The sequence below is a fragment of the Notechis scutatus genome, chromosome Z (assembly GCF_049901735.1).
Source record: "Notechis scutatus isolate UNSWTSFEM ecotype Mainland chromosome Z, rNotScu1.2, whole genome shotgun sequence".
Lineage (NCBI taxonomy): Eukaryota > Metazoa > Chordata > Lepidosauria > Squamata > Elapidae > Notechis > Notechis scutatus.
The window spans coordinates 91,306,782-91,319,982 of record NC_142025.1 but is presented as its reverse complement, the minus strand read 5'-3'; the positions used below and the strand labels follow the sequence as shown (position 1 = coordinate 91,319,982).

At 36.5% G+C, this 13,201-nt stretch overlaps 1 protein-coding gene across 7 annotated transcripts in view; it reads left to right on the top strand.

Annotated features, from left to right (window-relative positions):
* Positions 1 to 6,577, top strand: part of FBXL20 (F-box and leucine rich repeat protein 20) — a 63,708-nt gene extending 57,131 nt beyond the window's left edge. For all 7 annotated transcript variants that reach the window (XM_087945765.1, XM_026679743.2, XM_087945767.1 and 4 more), the window contains 4 exons: positions 2,021 to 2,065; positions 3,346 to 3,402; positions 4,203 to 4,415; positions 5,499 to 6,577. In XM_087945765.1, coding sequence (XP_087801891.1) covers positions 2,021 to 2,065; positions 3,346 to 3,402; positions 4,203 to 4,415; positions 5,499 to 5,606 — 423 coding nt within the window. In that variant the 3' untranslated portion in view covers positions 5,607 to 6,577. The remainder of the gene's footprint in view (positions 1 to 2,020; positions 2,066 to 3,345; positions 3,403 to 4,202; positions 4,416 to 5,498) is intronic.
* The last annotated feature ends 6,624 nt before the right edge of the window (positions 6,578 to 13,201 follow it).

The following is a 13,201-nucleotide window of genomic DNA, read 5'->3' as shown; positions in this document are numbered from 1 at the left end:
AATTTTGACTCAATTGTGGTCATAAGCTGAGGACTACCTGTAAATGCTGTTGTTTGCTTTTTATGTCAGTACTTCATAACTGAACATCTTCTGTTTCAGTATTTCCTTGGGAGACCTTGTGCTTCCCTTTAATGCTGCTTGCTCAGGAGCTTTAAGGATGGGAGAGAAAAAAGCATATAACAGAGTCTCGCATACCCAAATCCGTAATGCTAGGCTAAATGGGTAGGATTGGTCCGACAACCAAAGAAGAAAGGGAAGCAAATTAAAGATCAAACTTAATATGAAAAGAATATTATTCTGTTGTCTTTCTGAAATATATGAAAAGCAGAATATGTTGTCTCAGAATAAAAACAGACCATGAGAATGAATGAACATAGAGCTTTTCTCTTTATGCTTTATCACCAATAAATACCGTGTTTCCCCCAAAATAAAACCAGGTCTTATAATTTTTTTGCCTCCAAAAGAGGCACCAGACCATATTTTTGGGGATGTCTTATCTGCTTACCATAGGACCACCACATCCAGGCCTCCCATGGCCCAACACCTGTCGTGCCGTTGCCTGTCTTTGGCCGCTTGGGGCCAAATGCCACCTGGCTCACCAGGGCCAGTGCCTCCACTCTTGGCAGGATGCCGCATAGCTTGTGCATCGTAAGAAACGACATGGTACAAGGCATCCTGCCACAAGTGGTGGCACCAGCACAACGAGCCACGCGGCATCACTGGCACAACGCGCCACATGCCATTCTGCCCAAAGCAACAGCACTGGCGTGATGAGCCACACAGCCTCACAACGCACCACGTGGTGTCTATCTGCAAGTGGCTGCAAGTGGCTACAGAAGAAGTTGGGCAGCAGCACGACAGATGTTGGGGCGTGGGAGGCCTGGCTTCAGCGGTGCCAAGCTAAGCGGGTGTAAGGTCCTAGCTTGATTTTTATGCATGCGCTTTGCCCCACCTTGTACAACCAGAAGGTGGGACGTAGTGGGTAGGGTCTTAACAAGGGCTTATTTTTGGTATATCACTTATATTAGGTGCACGTAGAAAAATCAAGCTAGGGCTTATTTTCAGGATAGTTCTTATTTTTGAGGAAACATGATAGTTGATCTAGCTAGCCTTCCCTTTTTGAGTTGAGAAGTGAGTCCAGGGTAAAGGAAAAAATCAGTGGTAATCAGGAAAAAGCTCAGTGGTAATTTCCAGACCCTATCTTTTCAAATATTTTTTGTACAAACATGAATGATCTGAAAAGATACAAATTTCTGAGCTTAACAGAATATGTGATTCCAAGCATTTTTAAGGTTATTGTAGTTTGATAGTGTCACAGGTGCTTGATGTGGTTGAACAGAAGATGCAGCAAGTTAATATTTTTATTGGTTGTCCTTTATTCACCAGTCTAAGTTTAGTGCAAACATTCCAAAACTTTTTCCTCTTTTTTATTTTTCCTCTTTGTATTTTATAAGTAGCTTTCTCTAGTCTTGGGCCCCATTGTTCTTAGAATACCATGCCCATGCTTAACCATTGCTCATAGTGGTTCCCATATGATAGGAATTGAAATGTAATAACATGTGGAGATCAGTGACTAGTTTGAGCCCATAATGCACAGATAACTGTGCCTTATTAATGTAATCAATTTGAATTATATTGGATCAGTTTGATACCATTTAGTGCTAAAAATAAAAATCATTTCATGGAATAAGAACACATTGCTTTGATAATTAGACATTTCCATAAAATTATATAATTTGTTGTGACTGCAAGCTTTGATATTTTTTTAGAGCCAAGTCAGAAAGAAGAGGGCTGTGTATGTTCATATTTATTCCTGAACAGAATTAGCTTGTCCTAAAATAATTTTAATACGTTGCATGCAATTGAGTTCTCTGGCAAAGTTGGTTTTTTTATCCTTAAGTAAACATTGTCCAACTGCTTACACAGAAATTATTTCGTAGTAACAAATGAAACTATTTTGCAATACCAGGACATGTTTCTATAAACAAATTAATCTTTAATTTGTATGTATGTTCTCCAGAATTGTCACGAACTTGAAAAAATGGACTTGGAGGAATGTGTTCAGGTAATTAATTGTACTATTTTAAACCTATTTTCTAGATTATTTAGTTAAAAGTTATCTGATGAAAAATAAATTACAATTTATCAAGAATCTGCTTGATTTTGCTTTTGAGCATCACAGCAAGCACTGAAGCAAGAAGTATTTTTGAGTGATAATTTGGCTGTAAGACCGCTATGTAATGATGAAGATGGGGTATAACTAATATATAATGGGTTATTTTCATAGACCTTCATTATACCTAAGAAAAGATATTCATGGTTATGCCACAAGGTTGAAATAAGTCTCTGAATCACATTTATACGTTTTATAATGACATTCAGAACTGGAACAAGTGCAGACATATCATACTGTTAAAAGTTTACAGTCCTATAGGACTACATTATTAGCTGTCCAGGGCCCCATGCAACCCTTGGGACGCAGGTTGGACATGCTTGCTCTAGTCTAGTGAGAAGCAGCTGATCCACTTTCTCTGTGTGGGCCAATAAACATCTTTCAAACTGTGCAATACATTAGGCAGAAAGTTTCTTCACTCTGATTCATTGGCTGCTTTAAGCAAAAAAGGAAGAGTGTCTATGAAGTTTTCTGACATCACATGTCTCTTTATTACACATTACCAGAGAGTTAAGAATAGATCACAGAGATCCTGCTCTGCTGCTGCTTTGGAGATCAATCTGTTTAGTTGCATACTATTATATTATGAAGATTCACACACATAATAAATAAGAAAAGCTTTAGATTACATGATGGGAAACAAACAAGTGGTATGTCATCTACCAGTATCCTTAGTATCAGCCTGGAAATAAGAAGAACAAAGTGGAGACAAACATTTTTTTAAAGTCCAGAGGATTGATTTCAGTTCTACATGGTTTGGTGCTGCTTTTTTTATTTTTATCAGATCCCTCCATAATTGTCAGCAATAATTTGTGATTAAGTAAGTTTAAAGATCTTTAGATTAATGTTCTTCTTAGTTATTAATTGTAAAGAGACCCAAATTTTAAATCCTATTGAGAAAAATCCTATGTGATCTGAATTAGAAAGACAAATTTTACCTAATTTATGGATACCTTAGCATTATTATTGGCTTAGAAATACAGTACTTTCTATTTTAAGAAATTCACATTTTGGCTTTTGGCCCCATCCAAAATTCTCATTGTGGAAATGACCAGAGAAGAATCAGTACTTCTCCTAACAACTTTCCTCTTCGAGCATTATGTTGTTCCTGGAAACTTCTTGCCAATACAATATAATACAGTTTTAGTTTCAAATATGTCTTTGTTTTCTAGATAACAGACAGCACATTAATCCAACTTTCCATACACTGTCCACTGCTCCAAGTTTTGGTGAGTTACATTTTTCTTGCAGGCTAAAATTTTACCCAATCCATTTTTTCATCTGCACTATAGAAATTTAGAATATGAGTCAGAGGGGCCAAGATAATATTTTATTATATATCTTAGATGAAGGGCATTTTTAAGAGGCTGAGTTATATAGCTGAACATATATACCTTACATACAACCAGATAAAACTCAATATTCCCTAAATGCTCTGAACAGGACTGCAGCCCTGTTAAATGTCAACCTAAAAAGATTTTATAAATTATAAAAGGGCCAAGTATGCAATGACTTTTTTTTAAAAAAGGCACTGCAGAAATCTGAAGAGGAGAAAACATGCGCTCTATAAAATATCCTTCTGGAGATTAGTAAGGTGTTATAGACATAGCTGTTACCCCAGTGTCGTGTAGTGGTGGTCCATATAGCTATGACATATTTATGAGTTAGATTGCATATAGCATCAAGCATTTGCTTTTATTAAACTGTAGTGATGGTTTTACTTTTGTAACCCTCCACAATCATTTTGGAGATTATTAAGATCATTTATCAATGATTCAGATTTAAAAAAATGCAGGGAGAAAAATTGGCAAACCCAATATATATATATATGGAATTGGGTTTTTTATTGAAGAATAGAGGATCCATGGGACCTGTGTATTTTCACCTGAAGGATTTAAAATATTGTGCAGGATTTCAGCAGATTGTAGAGGATAATTGAGGCATGGACCTGGTAAATTAGATTGGAAAAAAATCTGCATAGCCAAGCCTGGATTATCACCTGTTGCTTTGTTTTCCCTTTTAATGACAGAGTTTATCACATTGTGAGCTGATCACCGATGATGGTATTCGCCATTTAGGCAACGGTGCCTGTGCCCATGATCGCTTGGAGGTGATTGAGCTGGATAACTGCCCCTTGATCACAGATGCCTCCTTGGAACATCTCAAGAGTTGCCACAGCCTGGAAAGGATAGAACTGTATGACTGCCAACAGATTACCCGAGCTGGAATTAAGAGACTCAGGGTAAGAATACATTTACATCATTTAATAGATAGATGTGCACATAGTTCTAGCTCCTGTACTTGTTTAATTCTTTTCTCATCCTAACAATAGCTGCAACTACTTAGAACATATTCTTCAAACTGAAAGTAAGGGATATATGGCATAATATCAGAATATTAGACTTAGTATTCATAGAACTGGGAAGTTATAGATTCAAGCCTCTATTTAACCACAAAATGCACTGGAAATTGGGGATCAATCATTCTCCCAGTCCAGCCTTTCTCACAGGGCTATCATTATGGGATAAAATTAGAGCAGACTACCATGTAAATTGCTGAGATAAATACAGGATATAAATGTGACGAATAAATAGTAAATCAGAATTGAAGACTTGTTGCCTGGGTAAGTTAAGAAGGAGATGGAAATTAGTTTCCAACTTTACAAAGTATTCATAGGACCCAGTGACCATTGGTAACTTTCTATTAAAATATCCTTCAATAGATAGCTAAAATTGAATTTATCTCATTACCTCCTTCCTTCTGAGATACTTTGATCTGTTTGTGGGCCTCTCCTGCTTTTTTGAGAGAATGTTGATATTGTATCACACTAGTAAGATCTTTCTCAGTGCAGAAAAGCACTTGCACAGTTCATTATTTAAAAGAGCTCAAAATAAGATAATTATATAATAATAGTTCAATAAAATAACAGTTCAAGCATCTTAAGAACTTAATTGACTGACCCAAATGTTACTTCTTGGCCTAATGATGAAATAGCCCTTCAGTCATGCATATTTGTGTCCCTGCATTTGTGAAGCAGTGTCTTTTACAAATCTGTAGAAATCTGTAGAAAGTAAGATTAAGGGAAGTTCTCTTTACAGAAGCAAGAAGAAGAAGAAAATAGTGAAGTAAAAAAAACCTGCATATGTACCAAACTAAAGTGGGGAGAATTGGGTTTCCATAAAATATCTTTTATGCAGAATATTTTTTCTGCATAAAAAGGGTCCAATATTACTTCATGTTAAACTTTTTAAGTTTACAATCTTTATTCATGTTTTTGGTATTTTTGAATTTTTCTAAATGGGAAAAAATCTGTTTGTCTTTTCAGACCCACTTACCCAATATAAAAGTCCACGCCTACTTTGCACCTGTAACTCCACCACCATCTGTGGGGGGCAGCAGACAGCGTTTCTGCAGATGTTGCATCATCCTATGACGTGAGAGCCAGTCTACCGTGTGAAAAACAAACTGAGTATTTAAATTACCCTTCTAGAAGTTACAGTGGACACCAGTATCTCTGCCAACAAAATGATGCCAGTGCTCCTTTATCAGGGCCTTTTGGAAAACAAAGCAGGGGAAGCTGGTGCAAAACATTGTTCCCCTTTTTTACCCTACGTAAACACACACACACACACACACGCACACACACAAGTATTTACATACTTATTCCAATAGACAGAAGGTCTCTGAAACTGAGGACCTAAATCTATGGGAACTTGCTCCTCTCCCCCCACCCCCACCCCCACCCAATCGCCCCGTGGGTGGATTGCTATAATTGTAAACCATTCCTACAGAGCCTGCTCAGAAGAAATCATGGGGTGACAGGTGGGAGAAAAGAGTTGTTGGCTGAATCACTTCGCACATCAGAAGAACTGCTGTTGCTTCCAAGAAAGGGAAAAGTTGTTCTTTTGACACTGAAAGCAGCAAAAAAAAAAAAAAAAATGATGTTGGGATAGAAGGGGAGGTTTATAACTGAGGAGGAACAAGGGTGAGCACTGAACCTTGAAGATACTGTTCAGGTGGGAGGAAAATGTACAAAGCAAAAAGAAAACACAATGCCCTTGGGTATATTTTTTATTTAAAAAGAAAATCATATGTGTGTTAAGGAATGTTAAAACAGCAGCCATTGTGAGATGTAGATTCCTGCGCTTCTGTACTTCCTTGTTTTCTGTGCCGGCACATACACTGAGCATGTTCATCTTGGAGGTTCAGCAGTTTCTCTTCTTTTATAATATTTGGCTCAGAGGCTTCCTAGATTGTTGTGATGATAAAGCTAGAAATCTGTAATGTCAGGCCTGATATCTTTTCCCCCCACTCTCCTCAGTATCTTCTTTTTTTATATAAACTAGATGTCTAATTCTGAAACTGTATGAAATGACTGAACATATAATACACATGCCAAGTTAATATTTCTTTTCAAAAGGCATCTTTATACTACTAGGAGATAAAGGTTTGGAAACACAGCTGTGAAATGGGTTGAAGTTATAAAAGCAAAACCCTTTTATAAAGATTATTCTACATTTTTTAAACAATGCAATCTGGGGGGGAGAAGACAGAAGTTTTGTCTATTGTAGTGTATTACTTCCAAAGAAATGGGTGCCTCATAAATCAGAAATGGTATACAAACATATATTATTCTAATTTCAGTGACATGCCCTTTTCCATTATTAGATGAATTGGAAAAAAAAAATCCTTTTCAGATACCTGGACATTTATGAAAACTACACCAGATGTTTGCATTTTACTTAGGAATAAGTAGAACTCATGATGGGAAAATTCACAAGGTCCAATCCCGTTCATCACTGAAGGATTATATTTACTGAACTTGGTTTGATTTGCTCAAAGCTGCTGTTTCAAAAAAAAAGCAAAAAACACTGGAATCATTTGGAAGCCATTTTTTGTATCAGACATGGTTTAAAATGGTTGTGGGGATAATACAACATTCCAACGTTCTCTTCACAAATAATGCAAATGGAGCCCCAAAACATGCCAAAGGTCACTCAACGCTTTCCATGATATCCAATAACCTGCTTTTATGAATACTTCTTGTTAGGAATGTTTATCATTTGTTTTTGCCATTCAAATTACTGGGCGTGTTGCTTTTTCCCCCTTCTGTGCCAGTATTTGACACAGTATGATTTACATAACAGGTTTTTTTTCCTCTCGCAGGATAGTTAGGTGCAAAATTTAACCTGGAGTTTAGACCTTTCCCAATGAGGCTCTTCGATTGTTCGGATTGCAAACTCCCATTATAATCACATTCATCTCAGCCTTCAGATTTGAAGATTGTTCTTTCAAACAACCATGGCGATTATAGTATCGTCTTAATATATCCTGTTGATACAGGAAATTGGAACCTACCGTAAAAATGGCAATATTTCAGAATGTTCAGTTGATGACAAGATCAGGGGGGCAGAAGGACAAACAAGGCAGGAGACATTAAGCATTCCCTACTTAGTTACAGATTTTAAAGGGATGGTGGTGGTCACCCACTTCTGGAAGCAAAAGCCCAGCACAGATTGCAAAGTCCTATCCAGACAACCTTCCGCATTTTATATTAACTTATTTTTCTCTTGTCAAGCTTATAGATACTAAAAGAAACTTTCTTAATACCTTAATTATACTAAAAATATTCAGATGGGGTAGGATTTCACTGTTTTATTAAATAGTTCTATGACATATTCTTTCATTTTTCTTAATCAGCAACACATTTATTTCGAGATCAGAAAATTTGTTTTTCCTTTGCACCATATGAAATATTTAAATCTGCGGTGATCTCTATATTCACAATTTCTTTTGCACAGATACTTGCTTTCTTTCATAAACATTTACAATGAATTTTCTCAACTGACCAATATATAGTTTTTAAAGGTCTTTAAACCAATTTAGAATGTTCAAAAAGATATTTAAAAATATATTTTTTAAATCATTTCTCTCTTCCCTACAATCTCTTCTATTTATAGTTTTAAGAAACAATCATCTGGCTCCATGATAAGTGATTATCAACTCCAATATATATTATTGATCCACTGTTACAGTGTAAATTCCTTCTTTTTTGAATCCCTTAACACCATTGTGATGATTATTATCCAGAACAAATTAGAAACCTGTGTGTGTTACTATCTTATCAATGGTTAGCAACGCTTTGAAGGTAACCCCAGAGTGTTTTGGATTTTTTTTTTCTATGAATGAACATGTGGGGATAAATGTGTGTTATTCATGTCAAAGTCCCCTTGAGATGAATGGAATTTGCTGCATTGCATATAGTGTATTTTAAATGGTTCTCTTAAATGTTCCATTCTATCTAACAGTAACATAGGGCTACTTGATCAGGGTAAGATAGAAATAGCTCTATGTCCCATTTGGGGTTAAAGGAAGGACTTTGGGCAATTTTTCTGTGAATTTTTAAGATCCAGCATCATAATATGCATTTTACTTGCATTCATGACAATAAGGATTTGCCATGATTGCCAATAATGGACTGCATTTTCTGGAGTTGAAACCCAGAAGATAAGCAAGGGTGTTATTACTCTGTTATTTACCTGGATATGACTTCAAAGAGCAGATGAGTCTTAGTATTAATTATTAATGCTAGAAATTCGTTTGGCTTTGACAGATGTCAGATTGATGAAAATTTCCCATTCGCTAAAACTCTATGGGTTGTCCAAACTCAGTTTGTGTTTGCTAACTGTGACAGTCTAGGTCATTAGGAGCTGGGTTAGATGATGTATGACTAAACTGCTGCACAAAAAAAGATCAGAGTGAAGATATGGACTTCAACAGTTTCATGATTCTAGATGTGTTAAAATAATTTTTATGGAGTCAAGGCATTCTACAGTAGAAATCTCCCTTTCTCCTAGGCAGGGTGAGAAAATACTACTGCAATAGTTTCTAAAAGCACCATTCCTTGTTCTGACTCTACTATTTTCCAAAGAGTCTTTATGACCATCAGTTCTGTCCAGGACACCCTTGATATTCAGACAGTTTCTTCCTCAGACAGTTCTTTCCTCTAATTTTTCTCCTCTTCCAGACTGATATTTCCCCAAGTGTATCAGCAGAAACTCTTAATGTTTGAAGGTATGTCAGAATTTCTTCAAAGCTGGGTCTGGGCCATAAAACCAGTATGTATTTACATGCTAATGCACTCGCTTCACCTCATTTCCACAATCTCTTGAAGAGACATTAGTCAATGCTGAATTACTAGACACAAACCATGTGAACAACATAGTTGACACAGAACCTGTAGCCATTTCTGGGTAACCAGGTAGCCTGAGCAGTAGAGGGCAAAAAAACTAATGCTAGGTATTGTTTCTCAACCGCTGCTTCCAATCTCTCAGCATTTATTCCCAGACATTACCAATGGAGGCCATGATCTTGGTATTTGGTCTGTATTATAAGAGACAAAAAGGATGGGAAATGTCCTAGAGTCTTCCCAATTGAATGAACTCAAGGTGCGAGGAGAGGTTCTGCAGCAATCCCCACATTCCATTCCTCATAGGTGTTTCCTTACTGCAGATGCCAATGTCCAAACTCTCATCAAATGGGAAAGAGCTGAATATCTAATGGAAGCTGTCCTCAGCTCTATGCAATTTAGATAATTCCATTAAAGAACAGAGAGGAAGGAGGGAAACAGTCTATGGGCCACCAATGGCCAGTCTGAGAATTTACACATGCAAATTTACCCCAGATTAATAAATTCTGTAAAAGCCCAACACAAGGAACTAGGATCTTCCAATTTAAAATTTCCTATGGACACACACATAGTGGATATTTTCTTTGCAGCTCATATGCCTGCTTTGTGCTTCCCTTTGCCTGAAGCATGTAACAAAATCATTTATGATTGAATGGGGAAACCATCAGGATCATGAGGAGTGGCAAAAACTGTATAGATGGAAGGCTAATGGGATTTACCCACAAATTGAACCCACATAACTACTATAAAGACAATGTCACAAATGTCATGCTAGAGTTCATCTCTGTATGTACACTAAGTTACTATATGCCATCCCACAAGTCTCAAAAGACAAAACATCTCACCCAGGTTCTTGTCGCTACAGAAAATCAAGATCATTCAGGATACCGTATTTCACATTCTTCATTATTGGGGGGGAAAAGAATTATACATTTATCTTGGATGTGTAATGCATACATTGCAATGTCAAATATTAAAGGTGTGGATGGAAACATCCAATACAGAATGTCTCAAGAAAGACAAAAGAGTTTTATTTAGACATTCCCAAGGCACCTCACTATCTTCCATTCAACAGTTCTTGAGATACTGATGGTAATCAGTATAGCCAATCTCATATCCCCAAGTGCTGTCTGTAGGATATACTGATTCAGTCACCCTAGTTTGAAAAGGGAAATGATGTTTACAGACTCTGAAATATTTGGTCTTTATAAAAATAATTTTAGAAAGAATCCACTATCACCTGGTTCATAGCACTTCAGTGCCATTCTTGACACCAAAGGCAGTTGATCTTCCTGGAGTGAACCAGTCCCTATCCACATACAACTGCCACAAATGTACATGTCCAACTATAACACAATGATAGATTAGCTCAATTGAGAGACCTATCTTGAAAATATAGCTTAATTCTGGAATGCTTGAACAAATCCCATTAATCTTCAGTAAGTTGACAACTGATCTAAAAACGTGTGATCTACAAGATTGAGAAATTAATCTCAGACTTCCCAACCAAGGAGTAAAGGCAGCAAATATATTAATTAGATCAAGAATCTCTGTTATTTATGCCTTTACATTCCCACTAATCTCTTAATGCATTCTATATAATGCAGCTATACCCCATTACTATACTTTTATCCATACCCAACTTTTGTGACCGAGATGAATTAGCCTTCCCCCAAATTCAGGAATTGATTCTCCCTTCCTATCTCAACCCCAGTGTGTAATTAAAAGGTGTTTGACAAAAACTTGGATGTAGGATGTCTGTTAAAACAGTTTTATTTGACCAGAACAGAGGAATTCAAACCTCACTTTCAACAGACCCATTTGAGTTGCAGAGCTTCATTGGTTGTTTCCTATATCAAAGTAATCTAGAAGACTTCCAAGTAGGCACACACTGTTAAGAAGTATAGCCACCATACCCATATTTTATTTATTAAATTTGTTTGCTGCTATCTTGCTGTGAGGCGACTGGGCTACTTACAATGTTAAATATTGATACAAATGCCTCCAAAGATATTTTATGCATACTTTTCTGGTGTTCTATTTTGTAAAATAACCTTAATTGACGTGCCTCAATCAAAGTCTCTTAGCAGATGGGTCTAGACTCTAGGGGCATTCAGCTATAAGATCCAACCCACAAGGTCACCCTGCTCTGTAATAGACAAATATGTATATCACACTTCAGGCCCACCCAGTTACTAACCAAAATCACAAAAGAGTTTCCAATTGGGTTGAACCAATTGTACATATCAACTGAGCTCTCCCACAATTCTGCAAGGGGGATGCCATCTCTCCCCCAGAAGAAATACCATCTCAATTTTTTGTCTTGCCTCAGACATGAGCAATGATGGGTGACATTCCCCACTGTAGAATGCTGACTATATTGAAAACTAGTTAGAAGGCCATTATTATTTATGTTCATTAATCTTATTTAATTAGATATCCAATAACCTGACATGTCAAAATATTAATATTGACATTGGATATGCCTGTACCTAAACATTAATAACAAATGCCTCAGCAAAAATTTCACACAACTCGAGACTTACGTATTGTGGAAAACAATAATTCTTAAATATATGAATTACACATATGCATTTGCCTTATAAACATAATAAATGTGCTGGGCATGACAATATATCTTCAGTGAGTGATCTGAAGACCCTCTAGCTCTGCTGTGTCAATAAAATCTAATGCTCAAGGTATGCTAATGTGATATTTCACAATTCTAAAGCAGTTATTTCTGAAGATAGGGAAAAATAACTTTAAAAAAAGCAAATCTGTAGTTGTTTTATTTAGTTTTATTTGAAAGTGATAGATGTGGCACCTTAAAAATGCTGTATTTTCAGTAGAAAGATCCATAGATCAAGTTTTACTACTTTTAAGTATGATCTATTCACTTGGTTTATATTTGTTCCTGGAAGGCAGAAATAAAATCATAGATTTGGAAGAGATCATTTAAATTTTTGGGTTTAACCTACTAGTACCAAATTAAAAGACAAATGATTATTTTCTCCAGTTGGAGCACATTTGGTGAACTGCAATTCATGATTATTTGTCAGGTGGTGAAGGTGGTTGGTTACTAATAGAACAGAACAGAACAGAACATTGACCAAGTGTGATTACAAATACAAGGAATTTCTCCAGTAAATTCCAGTAAACAAGCTTCCAGTGTACATGCAAAACAAAGTAATAATCATAATGAAGGAGAATCATAATACCAATAGATAAGGTAATGGAATAGATGAGAAGGATAAATGTAATAGTGTACAGTCATACTACATGGGTAATATACTTAGACATAAGACAGAACTGTGGAAAGCAGAATACAAGTCCTCAATGGAGGCAGGCTGGTTGCAATGATTTTTTCTACAAACCTTACTAACCGTTGAAGCCTGTACTTGCCCTGTTTGGTTGCTGTGCCAAACCGGACAGTTGCAGAGGTACAAATGACAGATTCAGTCATTCCTGCGTACAACTGTAACAGCAGCTCCTTGGACAGTCTGAACTTTCTGAGTTAACACAGGAAGAATATTCTTTGTTGTGCCTTTTTAATGATGGTTCTAATGTTAATGTCCAATTTAAATCCTGAGAAATGATAGCACCCAAAAACTTGAAGGACTCTACTGTTGATACTGTGTTGTCTGATATAGTAAGAGATGGTAGACTAGGAGTGCTCTTCCTAAAATCCACTCTTCTCTCTAGTTTTAAGCATTTTTAGTTTCAGATTGTTCCAGCTGCAACATAGGGTCAGTTGTTCAACCTCCCATTGAAGACTCATCACCATCTCGAATGAGAACAATGACTGTTGTATCATCTGCAAACTTACATATTTTAACAGA